Genomic DNA, 22,079 nt, shown 5'->3' on the forward strand with positions numbered 1-22,079 from the left:
GCATTTCCACTTTAATTTGTATCATTTATACAAAATTAAATGTTGGAACAGCTCGAGAGTTATTATTAGAGAGCTTCTGTTAGAATGGAATAGGAAATTTTATTTGAGAGGGAATTAGATGGAAGATAAAGGGTGTTTTTTTAATATGGCGTCAAAGTTGGCGTTGAAAAGTCGATTGTGAATGAACCACTCGCCACTGAGTTTTCAAATTGCAAATTAAAAACACAAATAACACAAAAAGTGAGGTTAGATTTACACAACTGATTAATCACTCGTCTTAAAAAAGACTGGGTAATTGTTCACTTTAACTACTTCTGGAATTTTCGCGTTTTTTCTGGCTAGACAGCCTCAGGGCGTCCTCCTAGATCGTGTTCCACCATTCAAACCTTGTGCAAATGCCTTTTTTCTCTCTTGTTGTGTTTCAAGGTCGCGCCAAGTCTTAGTATAACTAAAGGGTAAGGAAAATGTTCATTTGCACAAGGTTTGACTGGTGGGAAACGATGAAGGAGGACGTCCTGAGGCTGTCTAGCCAGAAAACACGCGAAAATTCCAGAAGTAGTTAAAGTGAACAATTACCAAAGACTGATTTTTCAAATTGCAAATTAAAAACACGCAAAAAGTGAGGTTAGATTTAAACAGCTGATTGATTTGTAACCCGGTGGTGCGTTCTCAATCGACTTTTCAACGCCAACTTCGACGCCAATTAAAAAACACCCATTATGTAAAAATGAATGTTTATTTTCACAGATGCTGCGAGAAAAATTGCGTTGCAGTAAAGTTAAAACGAAACTAATATTTTAGTGGTTATATTGTCTATTTTTAAGTTTATTGGTGCTTTTTATACATGCAGAATTGTATTAGTTTACAAAGTTTATAGATCAAAGTTGCCGAACTATATTTATTACGGCTGCTTCGTCTCTGCACTTTACATAATTTTTTCCTGCGAACAAATCTATTTCTGTCGTGAGTACCATCATATTGTTGTTTTCAATTTTGTCTTTCTCGGTGAATCATGTATTATCGTCCGGTATATAACTACTTTATCACGAATATGTCACAAGAGCAAGCGATAAGAAAAACATTTTTAAATTCGATTTTGTGTTTTCAATTTTCCTTTTTTAGATGCAAGAACCTTGTGACTCAATGTTTACTTGATGGATCTCGCAATCAAATTAATAAAGTATCAGTCGAAAGACGGCGTAAACTCATTTGCGCATTTGTCTACAAATTTAGAATCGGTATTATGTGGTACACCCGACTTAATCTCACAAACTTCAATATTTTTCGTAAGAAGTTATAGGTATCATGCGTTCAAATGAAAACCTGGGCTGAGTAGTAGGCGTTGAAAAAAGTAAACAATTGAAAGCCCGATATCAAATAGTGTAATTAAGATTACCTTTTCCTCATTGGGACTGGTGATGTTCCATTCGGTGAGACTAGGAACTGCGATGCTGTTGGGTCTCTTCTTGTTTCCTAAGTTGTCAACTGGTAGACTGTAATCATCACACAGCGAGATCTGGAAGAAAAATTGTAATAACATGGGATACATGTAGGGTATAATTTAGAGATTTTAAGCTATTAAAGCCTCGTTCGCCGCATGCTTAAGCCCCTCATGCAATTATCTTGGGAACTGTCGCACACATAAACCTAAGAATGAATTATGTCCGTCTCAGATTAGTAATTTAAATTTCGTTGCACGTTCGCCAAATACAATTGAAACAAATCCCATTTTTGAAATTGTCCTGAAGGGTAGCGCAACCCTTCCTATCTTATCTCCGATCATGTTATCTAATGCTGGCGTCGTTTATCTCTATTTCGGTGAAAATTAATTCCCCGGAGAGGCAAATATGCAAAAAAATAAAAATGTGTTTTGTGCAAAACCGTAGAAAGTTGAACACACTGTTATCAATCATGGTGAGGACAAAAAGCCAAGCGGGTTCACCGGTCATAATTTCACTTGATGTTTGGTGTTAGTTTACAAACCTCCCTCTTCGAAATAATAAAGTGTATTTTGTATTTGACAAGGGATAATTTGTCTGCATTGCGTCAAACGTCGCCGTTTTCTGAATTAACAAATATTACTTAATCACTGTGTATGATTTAAAGGACAATGGAGACGCGTTATGAACGACAGTAGACACTGTAGGAAATGAAGGCCACTAGTCATTCTGCTGGTGACACGTTCATTAGCTGAGAGGGTGGAAAGGTAGTTGGAAACAGGGATACAGTGATTTCGCTTATTTATTTAGGGTTGAGTGCGTGCGTCTTTGATATAATAAATATACTGTTTTCGACTAGTCCTGATTGCTTCGTCGAACGACACCTTCTCCACAACATTCTTAATTAACACCGTCCCTCCGATTCTTCACGAAATGAGAAAAAATACGATTTATCTGTACAATTTTGAATGTGATTCCGGTTAATAATGAACTTTTTAGATGTGGTGTCATAAAGCGATTTCCTGGTGGAACTCTAGCTGTTATATAAGACACAGCGGGTTGTGGAGGGTCCAAAATGAAAGCAATAGATCATTTCGAGCACAAAAGCTTCTTGTTTGAGCTTATTGCCTTTAGAGCTAGCGTCATTGCTGATCTCGGCCACTTATGCAGCGCTTAACATTGCCTGGCCGTTTCACTATCTCGTATTTTTCATGTTCAAACGGAAGCCAGTAAAAACCTTTTGTAATATCTTTATTAATAATTCTAAAACTTTTGGTTTCTTGCACAAAGGGTTACTTATTTAACGTCCCTTTACATTGTGTCTTGAGGCAACTTCAAAGAACTTCAATTATAAATTGATCGGCTTTATTTCAAATTTTCTACAACGTTTAAAAAAACCTAAAATAGGTCTCACGCGAACAAATGAAATTCACCTACATTAAAAATGTTCATACTTGAGTGAGCTTTAATCTTCAGACTTAAAAAGTTTCATTTGTAACAGCCGCTCAAAAGTGTAAAAAAATAGAACATATTATATAACTGAGTAAAATATAGAAATAAAATAATTACATATTTTCTCATTTATTTCGGCGGGAAATTTAATTGTAAAATATTTCTTCCATGATCATTTAATTTCAGTGGTCTTTGCTCACTGAAAATGGTTACCAAAGATGGCAATTGAATCACTAGTGAGGAAAACATTTTTACTCACTAGTGAGCAAAATGTAATGTTTTGCATATTTGTCGATAGAGGACGCCAAATATGTTGTTGTGAAAGTTTTTTAAAATCTGAATCTTTCTGAATATTAATAACTAAAGCTTGTTTTATTTTTGACTTATTTAAAATGTTAACCTGTTATTTAAATTCCAATTGACGAAAAAACGCGAAATTGCTTGGAGTAAATTTCGGGGAAAATTCATGCTAAATGCATTGCATATGTGTATGTTGGTATCACTGATTAAATTAAAATCAGCTAAACCAATCACAAATTTTGTTGATCCATGTTTATTAGTGAAAAATATATTTTTTAAATAACTCTACATGTTAGATATGTGTTAAAATAGGTCTATTGATTTTTTTTTCACTTTTTTTTATTAGTACTATGAAATAAACACATGAGTGACAATTAACATATTATGTATACATTTTGGTAGTGTATTCCGAAGTTATTGCCACAAATGGAATAACAAAAATGTTGTTGAAAACCCAATTCTGATGATTTCAAATTTCAATTCACCACAAAAAAGTGTATAAATATTGACCGTTTAATCAGCGACGATGGATCCATTTTATTTGTGCTGTTTTTAATTCAGGAATTGTTCGCTGTCGATCCGGGGATGAAATATGGAAAAATTCCATAAAGAAGAACAGGTTTTAGCACAATACCACGATGGGGATTAAGTGGTTAGAGTCACCCCCTTCGCGCTGGTATTCATTTACTAATCTAATCCAGGCTGGCAAAGTACACTTTCAGCATGTTAGCTCTAATTGGAGCTGTATTAAATTTTGTTCGTTGCCAACCTCCCCAATATACTATATATACCGAGAGTGGTAAAACCGGATCCAATCGAATATCGACAACATTTTCAACCGAATGTTTTTTGTTACCCTCTCGTTTTTCCTCTTAGACCTTCAAGACGAACGTCTAGTTAGCAAAGGGATCCGAAGGTTATTGTCAAGTTTCCTAAATGAAACCTCTTATTTTCACTGTTATTCGTCCACCGAACGCCATTTCGAATTCCTTACCGACAGCTTCTCACTGCTTTCTTCTATTCGATTTGCTTACAAATTCCTAATGAAAAACCTTTCCTCAATAATATGATTTGTCAGCAATTTACCGGATCAACGGGCAAACTCTAATCTATCGTGTTATTACACTCCGACACGTGCTAGTCAAGGGCGCAACCCAAAGCCACGAAATATCACCAATTGCGGTTTTAATTGATCGATTAAAATGAATCTCTTGTACTTTTCCTAGTTATAACATCCCATCTACGGTGGAAAATTAACCATGCCCTTGTTTCATGCTTTATGGTGGTTGCTAAGTGGAGCCAAACCTGTCTCTTTGTCGCATTAAAAGTGCACTGCTTTGAAACAATTTTCACCTTTATCCCTTTGTTGAAGTGACCACCTAAAGCTGACACCCTCTCAGGGACCAAGTTTAATGTCCTTTAGTCCACCTGCTGTAGTTTTAATATTCTGCGGATGTTTTCAACACGTTTGTACACACCACAAACATTCCGCATTGTGCTAATGGCTAATTTCCCATTTAAAAGGAAGCCTATTTTAACTTTAAAACAACGAAAATCCAAAAAATGCTTATAGGACTATTTCATCATACTTATACAGGGTGTTATTGAAAGTTGTACAGATATTTTAACCACGAGCTACTGGCTTCATGTAGAACTCGGAAAAAATATTTAAAAAATTCTATGTCATTTAATAAAACATGATATACAGGGTGTATTTTTAAAATGTGCCGAAATTTTACCTACGAGGTTGTAGCACAACGTAGAAAACTAAAAGCAATTTAAAAAAATTGTAGCTCAAAGAATATATGTCATTTTATTTTTTGACATAGAATTTTTTAAATATTTTTTCCGAGTTCTACATGAAGCCAGTAGCTCGTGGTTAAAATATCTGTACAACTTTCAATAACACCCTGTATAAACCTTCTAAACCCTTCAGAACGTTCTGGATCGGAGATCGCAACAAAAAGAAATCGTTACAACAAAGTTAACCAACGATCCCTTACTGACTTATTCAAGTTGAAGTTTACTAAGCTCAGTTTTCATTTGAGACGGTAAGGTAGAAACTTTCAAGAGAATAATTCTTTATCTAAGACAGCATCTACGGTTGTGAGTTCCACCATTTTTAAATGACTCTGTTAAGAAGTGTGATAATCAATTGAGGGGACAAAAAAGTGCTCCCAGAAGGAAGGGGAAAATTTCATCTTGAAAGATTGAGGCATTATCCTAATGAAGTAACGAAGATAGCTGTCGGCGGTTGTTCCCGTTAATGAGAAATGTACAATTTACAAGGCAAGTTACAACCATATTTGAGTGAGGGGTCAGTTAAGGATGCCCCCAAGAGTAATGACACAATTTGTCTCCGTCTACCGTCTTTAAAGCTCCTGAGGATGACCAAGATTTGTTCCCTCCGCCACTTCATAATCTAGTCGGCAATATTAATGACTCGTCACCAAATTGATAAAATTTCTCATCTCACCGAGATCAGGGGTTGCAAAGGAATAAACTAGCAACAGGAGCAAACCTAAGTCGAATTTATATCGAGAATTTCGTGTTTGTGGGATCGCGTTGAACGCTGAATATGCAAATAGCTCGAGGTGAAAAGAAAGCACTTTGTAATCCATATTTTATACCTGATACAAGTGTGATTCCCCCACTAATTCAATTCTGCAAACACCCCCTCGTATATTTTGCACCACCTCTTGGTTAATCAAAGTGAGTGTGAAATGTCTGAGATCGGAGGTCGATGTATATTTAGATTTAGTGTAATTTATTGACCATTCCGCCGTGGATGTGGATTTAGATTAAGCTTTCATGGGAAGCTTGAACCCACACCTGAGCTTTCCCAACCTCTTAAAGGGACCTCACAAGACTCATTTAAATAGTTTTTACGACAATCCAGCCTGACCTCAAACTCTAATTACCGAACAGCATGGAATATGCCCTAACCCTTTTGTTTTCGTGATGAATTTATGATAAATACGTAGAGTAGTTCGTAGAGACGTTACACATCCCCATTCTAGTTTGAAAGTTCAACACAACCCCAAAGTTTCTAATTTACGATATGCACGCATTTGGCCAACGCCCCGCTTTAATTTTTATCCCTCCGCACCAAAAAACAAATAAATAAACCTGGGGGAACGTGCAGAATTTTGCAAAACATTTCTGAAAGTTGTGAAATTCTTGCGTTAAATTCACTGGAAATTATTTTGAAAAAATACCTCATCACATAGAGACAACGTCGTATTTTTCTCGAGCCAATTCAGTATGCACTTTAATGGACGATTACTCTCTCACACGGATCGCAGAGCGAATAAAAATTTTCCTTATATTCAACATTTCGGCGGCGACAAGATGAAAAATGCTTAAGAGAAAATTGCTCATGTTCACCAATCAAGACTGTTGAGGGTGAAGCAAATAACAAATGCGCCGAGGTAAGGGTGAGTCAACCAAAATAAAACAAATGCAAAACATGAGCGGGGCCATTAATGGACTGCACGTTTTACGGAAAAGGTCTTTTGTAAATTATTTTACGACTTGGAAATGACACGTTACTTAGCATTAGGGAGTGACTGAAGAAACGCAAACATATTGTTCTGTAAAAAGTTTTCGCCTTTCAGAAAAAACTTTTTCTAAACTTGGACGTCCGTTAATGCGGGTTGGTCTTTTCGAAATGATCTTAAAGAAAACTTCTACATTAAACAAACAAGTTTGAAAATGAACGAAACACAATGATATAAATATGTATATGAACCATAAATTATTTTGTAGTGACAGAATACAGCAGTTACCGATAATGAAAATAGCCGATATGAGTGTCCCCAAGCAAGATACCCTTGTAGAAGTCGAGCGCGTGTTCTATTTCAAACAAGGAAAGGCTCGAGGGAATGCTAGTTTTTTATTTCCCTATATTGTGATTTGTGGTGCTATCCGCACAGTTTACTTAGTGTCTACCATGCTCCGATTGACTTTTAAACTTACACAATCACTCTTTCACCAACGGCAATCTTTTACCTCACCCTTCTTCACCGCCATCAAGCAAAACCACAACTCCCGGATAAAATTTTAAACTACTACCATCAAAAACACGATTTAATGATGGTCAGTCGCAAAATATATCGGGCCTTCAAATAAATATATATTTAGAGTAGGCCTAGGCGACGTTCTAATTCTGTTAACAGTGTAAAGTAATTTTTGTAGGTAACCAATTAATCTCCGGAGTTACACAGGTTACATAGTAAGCTTTTTACCAATTTCATATTGTCATATTCCGCGGAGGGGGAATAGGGAGAATGCACTACAAAAATTAAAAATATTTTCTAACTTAATTTTATTGCGTTAAAATGTCAGACGTTTCTTGTGTCATTTTCTACGCTGGAAAAATGTTGTAAACAATTGAATTTCCATAGGTTGCTCTAAATATAAATTTATTTGAAGGCCTGTTATATAGAACAAAGAACTTACGACAAATCAATTTGGTTCTATAGGATAATCTCTAAAAAACAACATGGCGCCCACCGACATTGTGACAAAGAATGTTCGACATCTATCAAAATGATAAAATGTTTTCATAATGTTCTATCCCAAATGAATTTTTAAGTACCAAAAGCAAACTAATAATTTCATTGAACTTTCCCTCCCCTCGATGAATATTTTATATAATTCAATCTTGGCTTTTTCGAATGTATTGCTTTAAAATATTTAAGTTAATGATTCTCCTTTGCTTTTTAATAAATTATGTTTATTTAAAATGCATTCGTTGTAATCCAGAAAAATAGAATGTCATTACATATTTTTCAAAAAAATTGAATTTTATCTTTATACTTCGTACACTGATAGATTGCACGTTTGTAAATTCTAGTTCCAAAACATAATGCACTGAAAAAACTAAACTCTCCGTCTCAATTGTTTCACGTTATTTAGTAAAGATTGTAGCCTTGCAGATTAATTCCCGCCAGTAGTAATCCTACGCCTATGATGTTGTTTACAGAGTTACAACTGTCAATCTGAATGAAGTGTTTTCAATTGTTATAAACTGTTGTTGAAAATCATTGATTCTTTGAGTATAAACGATATAACAAATTTTTGCGCGCTATTCTACTTTTTACCGCGTAGACACTTGTCTCTGGGTCTGTCAAAAAACGTGCAATCTATCAGTGTACGGAGTATATCAAACCTGATGTCAATCTCAGCTATATTTAGCTAGTTATTTATGCAACGAGTTACAAAATGTGAGTGTTTTTTTACGAGTCGTAAATTTTGTGCAACGAGCGCAACGAGTTGGATAATTACGATGAGTGGAAAAACACTCATTCTGCAACATATTGCATACATTTTGTGTATTTGGCGTTAATTTACTTTTTACTTGTTATTAAAAATGAAAACATGTACACGCAGAGATTTTCGATGTTCTTGTGTTGGTAACGCAATGACAGACTATTCTTATTACCTTATTCACAAAATTTTACGTCAACATCGACTGTGATTAATGATTATCAATTTATGCATATTTTTTGTCATTTAATCTAAATGGAGTGACAATGACAGTTATAGTTGATTTCATCAAGTGAGCTGCGCATCTGTAAAAGCGCCTTTAATTTAGTTACATTACAAAAGTCACATTTATGACAGATCCATTATAATATATCTAATAAATGTTTGCTTGGTAAAAATACAAAGTCAAAAACAAATAAGAATTGCTTTAATTTAATCAGTAAAAAAACGTAACATTGCTTTTGGAATCAGTAATGTTAAAGCGGACAACAAAACTAAAAAATTATAATCACAATAAATTTTCCTTTCTGTAGCTTCTACAATCACAAAGTGCCCATTTTTATTAATTTTAGCAAATATAAAATGGTTCAATGCTTCTTTAAAAGTATAATTCCAAAATTGTAGATTCTTTGGACCAGTCTTTTTTATTATTTATTATACAGGGTGTCTCAAAATTCGCGAATTCCAAATTCAGAGCGTTGTAGGGGATCACTTCAGTAGTCCAAATATGGAAATAAAAAAAAATCGGGACTCCCCCCACAAAGATACATAGGTCTGAAGGTGCACTCTTTGAGGTGCGTTTTCTTCAAATACAGACTGAAAAATTTAGTAACAACGAAAAATTGCTTCAAACTCACGTAGGGTTAAATGTTAAATCAGTCATTTTCAAAAGTTTACAACTAGAGAAAACGAAATGTTTACAATTGCTGAACAAATTTGTTAGTAAAACGTTGAGTAACGTTACAAAATTAAAATTTGAAACTGTCAATGTCAAATTGAATTCGCGCAGGCCAAGCAACTTTGAAAGTCAAAGTTACTAGTTAGCTTTAATACCAACAGAAAATCAGATTTACATGGATTGCTTAGATGCACATTTACATAAAATTGATTATAATAACCAAATTTACTACTGCCAACCTTACACGCAAATTACCATTTTTGCTTACACAAAATTGAATTTTGAGACAAGGTTTTTTTGCACTCGCACAAAACACTCATCATATACGCGAAATAATCAAAAACATATTTGTTTTGTCATAAGGTGGTAATTTCGTTTAAATGAAAGTATTTATTTTCCATTTGTAAACATGATTTGTCTTCTAAATTGTGTGTTGAGCTTTTTCCAAGCTTTTTTCTGGTTAAATAAAGCAATGGTAAAAACATCTGAATCGATTTCACAACGTACCTATACAGAAAGTTTCTTTGCACAAAATGTTTCAAAGCACTAGCAGCAGAAGTTTAGCTAGTGCAGTTGACTTTCTTCAGAATCGAAAAGTTGCAGTGTGGGTGTATATTTAATTATCTCATTAACACCTACTATGTAATGCATTGTGTAGGTTGAGGACAATTTGGAAATATGATTCTTTCATGTCAAAATTAATTCCAAGAGTCAGATGGACTGTGACGTGACGTGACATGCACGTGTCGTGACTGTGATAGCTTCGAGATAAATAATTAAGTGTAATAACCCCTTGAATATTTATTTAACATTAATTTTTCGCGTTGCTAACTCGACGTAGTGCTAAATGTAATTAACCAACGACCGCCCCGCACTGCACAAATCTACAAAATAGTTAAAACGGCGTTATTGCCTTTATTTGCATTCTCTTTTATTTCTGTTATAAACCATGCGAGTAATAAATCAGTCTGTGCGTCCATTGTTTGGGAATAATTTCGTTAATTTTCGAATGAGCTTTAGGTTTTGGCGTTCCTAAAACGTGACAGTGGTCATATATGGATAACATATAAAGTATTTATAGGCACATCACGTATGGTAACCGATGTTCTACAGCCGGTACACGGCTACTAGATCACATTACAGCTCGTAATTTAGTCCCTATCGGGCGTTACAAACTCCCTTCTAGTCGCACCCTTCGCATCATACTGTACAGTACCCTGACAATAACATTTACCAGAATATTGCCTCTCTGAAGTGCACATTTTTGACAAACCAACCCCCACGGTCTTAATCGATATTTGACAACATTAAGACAGTCCTCACCATTGTTTATATCGAGGCACCCCTTCGAGGGTATTGTATCGATTCCTTTCTTCTTCATTTATGAATCGGAATGACTAGACACACTCCGGAATTTCATATTAATGATTTTAATTGAACTTGTCTCAAAGCTTCTTCGCCTTAAGCTCGGAACATTCGCGTTGAAGTAAAATCTACGCGTTGGAAGTTTTACACTCCAAAATATTCAAATACTAGCTTTATTACGCACACGTGAAGATACTGTGTTTAAAATGTGTCGTAAAGAATATTACGTAATTCAGTTTTGAGAGCTGCTAACCGAAGAAGCTTACAAAGCCTTGAGATGCGTCATAGGTGAGGGACAAGGATTAAATTCTTCTTGGAATCAAGAGGGTCGCTCTGGGAACCGACGCAGGGGGTGACTAACACTGAATACTTTTATGCGACATATAATTTAATGCTTTATAGCTTTGATTGTTCAAGATCTCAACTTTTTCCAAGAGGAAAGCTTTTGTTCGATTAATCATAACACGAATATGCGAAATGAGTGTCAATGGAGGAAACTTCATGACTCATTGCGCTCCTTGTAGTTATTGTTCATTATGCATTTCTATGATTCATCGTCATCGATTAACTTCACAGATTGCAAAATGTTTTGAAACAAATGAAACGACAAGCTCGATGTTCTGTTGTCAGCAGTAATGAAATGCAATAGCAGGAATTAGCAGTGATTGTTCACTCACGTGAACCGTAAATAAGTGGTCCTTCAAGGTGGTTTTTAAGTTGTTTGAAGGGCTATTTAAAGTCTGTCATTTTTCACATCAAACAAATTAAAACGTCATTCATGAAAGTTTGTGAAGTTTTAACGGCAACTCAAGCACAGTTAAGTTTTTTAAACAGGACACTTCGCCGAAAATGAAGTTTTTAATTACAAATTCTAAAAAGTTACAACATTATAGGGTCACTTATTCTGGACGTAAAAACGTGTTGAAATTTATCTTGAGATTCAGCTAGAGCATAATCTTGAGAACACGAGGTTCAAGAAGGTTATGTTATGACATATGACAATTAGCATGATAGAAAACAAGATTGTGGAGTAATATTGTGGATGACACTCACCGATTTATGTTTGAAGGGCTGTTACGAGAAGTGAAAATGCATACGCACAAATATAAATAAATGAAACGTGCTTTCCCTTCGGACCTTGGGAAAATACTGTATAAGAGATGACTCATTCGCTATATATAGAATCAAGTACGTTGTGACATCAGCAAGCTCCAATAAGGACGGAAAAGCTGAGCTTGCGCTTTAACACTTTCCACGCTTTTATCAAATCGATTTTCAAGCTTGCGCAAAAGAAAAGCACTTTCATTTTTGTCCGCTGCGGTTTTGATGGTTACTACTTTTATGGTTTATGGATGTGTAAGCTCTTACTTTTAGGAAAGCAGCTTTCAGCGGTTGCACCTGCACAAGAATGTTTTTATTAATGAACGAAGCTTTCTCGCCCCCCGATCCCGTTTATTTTGAATTAGCCGAAGTTTTTGACTGCGCACACATGCGGTGTTCAAAAATTCACAAAAATTATCTGTCACTAAATAATCGCTGACGCTCTTGAAAAACAGTTCTTTGAAATGTGAAAGAGGAATGGAAAAAGTTACTTAGATTGAATGTTAAAATGCAAAATGCGCTCAACTAAAAATCGTCCACAATATTTTAATAATTTATTGGTGTGTTCAGGCACAATTGTATCAAATCATAAATGTGACATTTAACAGCAAAATGTGGAAAATATCACATGAAATATTTGCTAGTATCGTTTAGACAGAGGTGCACATGCATATTTTAATACTTCTATTTTTGATCAATTGTTTTTAATAATGAATTAACGACTTTCGACTGTAGAATATTTGGTAAAAGATTGGAAAAACATGTTTTTATATTTTGCGTTCACAATAGCTCCATTGTGGAACCAAAAACAATTCCTTTAGAGCACTCGTCGTGCCCTAAACCCTTTCCTTCGACAATGACTGTCTTGTGCAACTCGGATAACAATTCGGGTGTTCATTTAAATGTACTGAAAGTTGGCGTTGAAGAGTCGATTGTGAACGCACCACCACTCTGCAGTCTGCAGAGTAAAAACACAAACAACGCAAAAAGTGAGTTAGATTTAAACAGCTGATCCGTAATTTGTAATCGGTGGTGCGTTCACAATCGACTCTTCAACGCCTACTTTGAGGATAAATTTAATTGAACACCCGATACTATTACAATTGAAAGAGTCTGCTCGTGGTGTATGAAAATTGTAGCATTTCAGCCGACATTGTGGAAACAAACAATTGATAAAATAAATTGTGGTCATGTTTTGGTGTACGAGGATATTTGAAAAATGTTTTCATTCGAATTTTGATGAAAATATCAATTGGCTCGTAGGAAACCCAAAAAGCACACGTTGAAAATTTGTAGAGAGATGAAAGTGCGAGAATTGGAGAAAATAAAATCGTTTCGGTGGCGAATATCTTGCATCTATGATGATATTGTTCTCCTTGAGGCTTATTAGAGGGTGACAGCACTAAGCAAATGCGGCACTTCGGATCTGGTTATCTCGTAATAATCGGTTTGGTGGCTTTGCGAAAATTATTGTATTTTGGGGTCGGTGAGCTATAAATTTGCATGAAAAGAAATTAATCCGTATGGGCGTTACATATATGACAACAGACAAAAACCGAAAAGAAATCTTACTGTTTTATTCATGAAATAATTTACATGAATCGATAGTTGACTGCGAACCACATGAGTGTAGCATGTCCTATAAATCTATGAACTTCGGATACCTTCCGTTTGCTGCTTAAGTGATTTAAAATCCGGGGGTGTCCGCCCGTACCTCGAGACACACATCGCTAACAAAGAGAATTGGATTCCTCTCGAAGAAAATCGTCACAAACTAAACACATGACGCTCAATTGCATCGTTTAATTTTTCGATGTAGCACGAGCGACGAATAAATTTACATTAATACGGTTTATTAAAATTTCCTTCCACGAATCGCCATGTAAAATTGTGTTTTAATAACAATCGCGTCATTTCCAAAGGGTAAACTTATGCAAATCTTACGTCGCTCTCAATGAAAAAATTCTACCCAGGAATGTTAATGGAAAACTCCAATTGTCCTTTGATTGCATCCTTTCAAACAACTTCAATTATTTCAGGACCTCTCTTGAATACGTAAAAAATCGCCAAACAGCTGACGTCAAAATATTTACGCTCTGCGCTCGCAACCGTTCATTTATATTTTTTCAACACAACAATACACCTGTCTAAATCTCAAGCTTTTTGTGCTTTTATCCCATTTGATCTCCTTGCACAGTAGGACCAGGAAATAACGAGATCGTAGTGATATCCTTCATATAGGAAAGTAATTTTAAAACACGAGACCGAATAACCTAGCAACATCATCTATATGTTGATGACGCACCCTTTTATTCACTTAAACGCACATCCAGAAAAAGAATTTTTAAAACACGCGCAACATTAATTTTCTTGAAAAAAAAGGACTAATTGTACGCCAATTCGTTCACTCATAAGTTAAATATAAACATGTTATGTACATAGTACAAATTAAATATACAGGGTGGATTAAAAATGGCCCATAATATTTATGTCACGAGAATCTATCTTGAATACCAAACGAAAAATTCTAATTCAAATTTGGTCGTAGACAAATCAAAAATGACAATAAACCAACAATCAAAATTTCCAAGTTTTACTGTTAATAGCTCCGTGAAAAAAGGATTAACAGTAAATTGGTACTAGAGTTTTTTGCTTGTATTTCAACGTAGAATCGTGTGATGTAAATATTATGCACCATTTTTTTTACACCCTGTATAAAATTCCAAAATAAACCAAATCAAAACTGATGCATTCAAATTTGTTTAGTGCGCGTACGTGTACATTTCACGAATTTTGTGCCGTGTTGATAAATGTATTGTTGAATTAAACTGCATTAAACTTTGAAGTTATTGTTATTATTAAATACGAGTGTCGCGTTGTTGAATACGATAAGGGATGATAGTAGCAGGTGTACTAGAGTTGATAAACCCTTCGACAATGACCAACTTATCAGACAAAAAGCATTGCTCAACCGAAACACCCAGTTTGAAGTCTTCTTTGTTTGGAAAATCAACCCATTGTGTACCACGATAAATCAATATTACGTATCGCAGAAAGACGAAGTTAATTAATATATGAGCCGCACTCGTGTGAAATGGTACGATGTTCGGTAAAAATTCGAACTTCCTTGCCGTTATAAACCTATCGCAGTGCATCCAGTAAAAATTTAGAACTACAGGTGTGCTTTATGGGGATAATCTCACAGTTTTTCCGCATCAGACGCACAACTAATTGAGAAATTACCCGCCAACTCTCACATTTTTCATGACAAACTTCTTATTTATTACGTGCGATTTAAGTTCCTAATAGAAAAAACTTAACAAATAAAACTTATCTAATTAAACTTATAAAATGAAAAGTAACAAACAGAAACTTTTCGAATTCTATTTAAAAAATCCATTAAGAATTTTTGCGATTATACGTGTGTTTGTTGGAACATTTCAATTTTCCTGCAACCGGTCTTATTGTGTGCTTTGTACAGATTCGATTCATTTTCGTATTAAAACTAATCATAGTTTCAACGCTTGTTCACTACTGATTCAGGGAATCCCTTCATGTGCTGGATGGACTGGAATAATTAAAACACAAACCGACCAACTGAAACCGACCAAATGAAAACGTACGCATTTCAAGCATGAAATTTACCGCCCAGTTAATTTTTATAATCGCTATTATTCATTAAAACCCACAGAAACAAAACTATTACATAAACTATAAATGTTTTAATATAGCTAAGTACATGTGCATTGATGATAGCGCTAATAACAAACAATAACAAGCGAACAAAACAGAAGATATCAATTAATCGATAGAACGGGTGTTTTTTTTTAACTTGGCGGTGAAGTTGGCGTTGAAGAGACGATTGTGAACGCGCCTTTTGGATCAGTTGTTTAAATCTAACCTCACTTTTTGCGTTGTTTGTGTTTTCAGTCTGCAATTTGAAAAATCAGTGTTTTCAAAACGAGTGGTTCATTCACAATCGACTCTTCAACTTCGATGCCAAATTAAAAAAAAAACACCCTGTATAATGTAACATTTACTACAACACATACCTCATCGCTACAGTTAAATTGGAAATAAATTGGTATAAAAGGAAATTAGATAAATGCATGTAAATATGTTTTCGTTTGTGTTCTAAATAGAAGAGATGAGAATATTGTAAATTGTTAGTCTAAAATGGTGGATGCGCCGGGTTTGACGTAAACTCAGCAAGCCTGCTAAAATTCCGGGCCATATTTCTATATTTAATTAAAACGAAATGAAATATTCAAAGAATGTCCAGTTGAGATAAAGAAGATTCAGGAATTTCCGCAAATTTGTCTTAATTTCGAGCGCAAGGCAATGTTTTTGCCAAAGTTTGTAGTGAATAGTAAAAAAGATAATAAATCTTGCTTAGCAGACAGAACAAGTTACTTAAAACTAATGATAAACTTTCCCTTCGTGATAATTTTTAAAAAGAACTCTTCTTGCACACAACAACGATTTTTATTGATAAATAATTTCAAATGAAAGCTCCACGTCTCGATCCATCTCTATAAGTGGTCGTGAGCAGCAATTATTTGCTGTCGTATTCTTTATTTATTGTTCGTGTATAAGGGGAACATAAATCCCAAAGGTATTTGCTGTGGTTGCATGTCCATAAATATAGGTAGTGTTGAGCTCAAAACTGTCATGCCACAGCTTAATCCTCGGAAAAAGTAATCAAGGCTTTTGGAGATTTTATAAATTAGCACAACGTTTTATTGGGAAAAAAAAAACATCAAACTTTTTCCTCTCATATGATTAAGTAGTGAGTTCGATACAATTATTCAACTGTGATTTATGCAGACATAATAAAGCGTCAAATGAAGGTTTATGTCAGTTTTGGTTGTGACACAGCTATGTACACAAATCCTAAATATGTCATAAAGAGGCTTTTATAGTCAATAAAACTTTGTCTATACTTAATCTAATTGTTTATTTTATTCGTTTCTACCCTAAATTATTTTGCACTTCCAGCACAGCAACAGATGACATATCACACAAAACATTACGTTATTATAACTATCTATCAATTAATTGTACATTAATATGTAGTGCAATTTGCTTTCAAATTGTTTTGAACAATTAGGTAAATTGTAACATTTGTGGAAATAAAAGAACAGTAACTCAGAAATAAAATTTCTGAATTTGGATTAATTTGTATCTTTAATCGGTTTTCCAATTAAATTAAATTTAATTACAATTTTTGTCATGAATAAATATTAGAATAAAATAAAATAAAAAAATATTATATTATTATCATCTATCTTAAATAAAATGATTATCCTTGTCAGCAAGTTTTTTGAAAGTGATAAAATATTCACAGCTCGTGAAAATTGGGAACTTGACGTAAGTCTTGAATTTTTTTAATACACTTTAACACATTTCAAACCTATACCAGTGTTGCATTTATTTTTCATGCGAGAATTTGTGGAAAAACCATTAAATAGATGGTTTTCTTTCCTTGCCACTTCACTTATTTTCCATATTTTATATTATTGTCTCTGTTGAACGCAAAAAATCCCTAAATATACAACGTGTCTCAGAAATAAGTATGTACATTAATTTTAACCGATGACAGATCTCGTTAAGAACAACAAAATTGTTATGTATCATTTTTTCGAATTCTAATTTTCATGTTAGTATTTTACCTGCCATAAATTAACGAACTGTCTATTTTCTAGCTATTTGATCCAATGAGAGTGACCGTGATGTAACAGTTTTTGTAAAACCAACGCAAAACATCGTGTTTTTAGAATAAAGTTTTTTCGCTCAGCGGCCGAGGTAGAGAGAATGAAATTTTTAGTTGGTTTATTCGACTCCAAAAGGCAGGTGTTTACGTGTTGATTCTGTGATTTGAGCTAAAATTTTGTGAAAATGGCGCGTTTATTTTCGAATAGTGAATACATAGATACTGTGTAGTGTATGGTGCGGGAGTGCTCCTGAGCCCAGAGAATAGGTATGTTGGAAAGAGTGGAAAAATCATTTCGTGGGCGCCTTCATTATTGTATTGACAATAAATGCGGTCAGTTCTTGTAATGATTAGTGATTACTCTGATTACTTCACGAGAATTTTTACGGATTAATACAGTAATTTTACGAGACAATTTGTCATTGTCTTAAGTGTGGGTGATTCATTAGGGGCAGTTTAAAATATTTATTATTAAAATTGTTTTCATTTAATATTTACCATATGATTCTATTTTTTCTCTTCCGCCTTATCATTATAGGGCACAGCAACGGGCGCAGCAATTAGCCGCTGTACTTAAGTTCGCAAGAAACAAGTGAAAGTTTTCATGCATTTGTTTTTTGTTCTTCGCTTATCGGGATCAGTAATCCCCATAGGCGGGTATCGAAATTTGTGGCAAATCTTTTAATAATTTTAATTGGATAACTTCAAGATTTAGGAAAAAAATATATTTAAATAAACTGACCGGCACAAAAAACGACTCATTATGATTTCTTTAATAAATGACCTTGAAATTATATTTGTGTTTATTTTTCTTTATTATGGTTAAATTGGGATATTTTCAATGATCGGGAGTGCTATGGTCACCGTGGCAACCGAATTGTTTTATTTAAATAAATTATTAGAAAATTTGCGCTACGTCCATGTTGTGTTTTTGTCGGTTGATTTACGTGTTAAAAGATTTAATTTGACAATACGAGATACTAATTCAAAATGCTGTTCAAATTTTGGCAATTTTTCATAACATAAATTGTTTTCTAAAAAATTAGGTACATAGGTACTTACTTTTTTTTTCAGTAAAATTTGCCGTGTTTAATGTTTTGTTCGTCGGATATTCTTTGGCATTTAAATAACACTTATCAATACATGATATCAAAAAAAAAATTCTAAGACAATGAATTAAGTACTTAATTTTATTAATAAAATTCAAAGTGAGTCATTTTTGTGGCGGTCAGTGTATATTATCGAGTTCTATCACCAGTTAAAATTAATGTACTTATTTCTGAGACACGTTGTATAAATAGTGGTGTATTGCTGCGCAATAATATTAATTACATAAAAAATTCTAATATGATTGGATCAATTTTCAATTATTCGGTTCAAGAAAGATTCCTCTACTTGAGGCGGTCTCAGTGGCATCGAAAAAAACTTGATTGATTAATCAAAGTGAACAGGCTCTGATTCGTGACATTGAAGCAGAAAAGACTTTCATTTCTACATGGCAGACAAAATTGTCTCTTTGTTTCCTCTTGGGAATGAAAAACTTCTTTCAGAATCTCTAACAAGATCTGGCATTTTGTGTTCTTTTACAATTAAAATACGAGGGTGGTTTATCATGTATTGTACCCGACACAAGAGACAACGAAAAGTGACCTGGTGTTAAATTTTCAATACCTAGCTTTTCACTGTACAAAGTTTTTTGTTACCCTCCCCGAAAAAAAGACTACAACTCCCTGATTTAAATTTCTGATATCGCGGAGTGTGGAGAATCATATCATTTAAAACCCCTAAATCAATGCTTAACCACCCGATATGACTCGCCTAAATACCGGATTACAATCCTTAGAATCTTTGGCGGTGACAAGTCTTGCTTACAAAGGTAGATTATTCCTCGGATCTGGATTTGATCCATTTAAAAAAATTGACTTCACTGAACAAATGGCCGATTAATTCTTAAATACAAAAAGAGACACTGACAAAATGTTCCGCGTTACTCGCAAGTCTCAATAAATAACCATTCGTTGATAAATCATTGCTCTTTTTTGTCAGTTGACGTCTTCTAGCGAGAATACCTGTTGTTTCTGTTGCGTTAGCTACTTGTAAAGTGATGCTCAAGTAAAATAATTAAAACATCAACAAAACATTAAATGGTGGATGTCGGCTAGCGCTGATGGACGATAGCGAGTCTAGCGCCCTCAATGTGCAAAGAAGTGCAGCTAAACTATGTTTGATGGGTTTGGTTCCAAACTGACAATACGTCCATTACAGTTTATCAAAAACGTTGGATATTATAATATTGGTGGTGTAATTAAAAAAAAATAAACTGATTAAAAACGAAAAAATAATACGAAAAACTTAATTTTTAACGTAACTCACCTAATAATCTCCCGGTTTGACGACAAAATAATTTCTTATTTTACGCCTTGAAGTTTGAACCTACAAAATTACTTTTACATTTTGAACGTTTGAGGAGATAAAAGCTACAGTTATGTAATTATAAGTTTAAATTAGTTCAACATCAACAAAATAAATTAAAACAGTCTCAGATTGATGAGACGTTAACAAAATTACAAAATAAATCTTGAAATTTACAACTTTCAAAATTGATTTTTAAACACACAATGTTTAAAAAAATTGAATTTAACTTTTGAGGATTACTATAATATAACCAATTAAAAATAACAATTATTGACGGTGAAAATAATTAAGTAGGTATTCAATAACTAATAACTTTATAATTTAATTAGTTAGTAAATTTGGATAAACGTGTCTTACTTAAATGTTTTAATGGCATTATTAAACCGGTTTTCTTCTAAAGCACGTGGGGATAATAATCTTATGACGTCATCTATTATCCCAAAGATTTGATTTAATTAATTTAAATTAAAAATTTATAAACTTTGCGTCTACAAATTTTATGTTGGAATAATTTGAAAAGCAGAAAAGATATTCACATAGTTATTTGTATATCAAGGCCAAAGAGTGCATCTTTTTTGTCCGAGTCTGGGTTTTCTAGTCGAGGCGGAGCCGAGACTTGAAAACAGGCGAGGACAAAAGGCATTTTTTGGCCGAGGTGTACATTAAATTTTTTAGGCGACCGCACAAACTACAAAGCAAAAGACATGCTTAGAAAAATTACAAATTTATTTTGTATCTACTTTTTTCAAACAGATACATTTATTAATACATATTGACAATTTTTTATAGTACATATTTTTTGCCAACAAAACGAGAAATTTACTATTTGCAATAGGTACAATTACTTATTTACATAATTTATGGTGACAGGACAGTTACTGCGATTATCATCTGCGATACCCAGCGGCGTATTAGACATTAGACATCACTTTGGCTGTTGTATTAGACATTTCCTCATCACGCCGTTGCTATCTATTATATGAACGTTCATTTTTTTTATTATGCACCAAATAAGAACCAGAAATAAACGATACAACACTTTTTCGGCCAAATAAAATACTTTGGTTACACTTAACTGTCAAATATCCATTTGTTTTCAGTCGGTTTACTCGGTTTTGTCGGTTTCGTTATTAACTTACTAAACAGACCATAAGTTGTTTTCCAAAATATCTTTTAATCGGATATACCGTGAGATTATTTAAATTTATAATTAAAGTAGGCTATGATTTTTAAATTAGATTGGCAACACTGTTGACAACTTGATTTGAATTGTCAAAGTGACGCTTCAAAATCAATACAAAATATGAAACGGCGAGTTAAAAGTTGTATCCGAGCCGGAGAACTCTTTGAACATTTTCTATGACTGTCAATAAAACTGTATTATTTTCTAGTGTTTCATTTCTTTTAAATTAAAACGATTGAACATGAGAACCTTAAACGTCAACAGTGTTGCCAATCTAATTTAAAAGTCCTAGCCTACTTATATAATTATAAATTTAAATGATCCCACAATGAATTGAATAAACAACATATTTTTTAGAAAAATTTTAAATTGTAATAAATTAAAAAATAACAAAAGTAACATAACTGTGATTTGAAGCAACAAAAACCGACGGTCAGAAATGTTTCCTTAAATCCAACCATAAGCAAAGACTTTTCTTGTGAATCGCGTTTACAGAGAAATGAACTGGCGGAATTTCCTGGACTGTGCGGTTAAAGCTAAGACTATCCGTATGAGTCAATCCGTCGACTTAAAATAAACTTTTACATTTAGCTTTGCATACTTTTCTTATCCTTCTGTTTGTAATCTATGTATAACACGGAAATACAGTAAATCAAATATAAATATATCAGTTCAGCAACAGATCATGCTCACCGGTGATAGTGTTTGGACTGTTTCTCGGTTCGGATTCAGAACATAAAACAATCAAAACACAAATACGCTTTGTTTACTGCCGTATAGTGTACGGAAAATTAGCTTAATCTGCGTAATAGGTCGTCTTTTAGCTCTAAATGTATCGTTAATTATCCAACTGAAACCTTCACAGGCTAAATCAGTTTAATTAACGTGCTGGGGTGAATCAAAAATGTGACGTGACTGCGTACGAAATAAATCTTTACTGCC

At 33.9% G+C, this 22,079-nt stretch overlaps 1 protein-coding gene across 3 annotated transcripts in view; it reads right to left on the reverse strand.

Annotated features, from left to right (window-relative positions):
* hwt (heavyweight) overlaps positions 1-22,079 on the reverse strand; it is a 56,703-nt gene that overhangs the window by 29,462 nt on the left and 5,162 nt on the right. For all 3 annotated transcript variants that reach the window (XM_069060027.1, XM_069060025.1, XM_069060026.1), the window contains exon 2: positions 1,397-1,516. In XM_069060027.1, coding sequence (XP_068916128.1) covers positions 1,397-1,516 — 120 coding nt within the window. The remainder of the gene's footprint in view (positions 1-1,396; positions 1,517-22,079) is intronic.

Source organism: Tenebrio molitor, chromosome X, assembly GCF_963966145.1.
Source record: "Tenebrio molitor chromosome X, icTenMoli1.1, whole genome shotgun sequence".
NCBI lineage: Eukaryota > Metazoa > Arthropoda > Insecta > Coleoptera > Tenebrionidae > Tenebrio > Tenebrio molitor.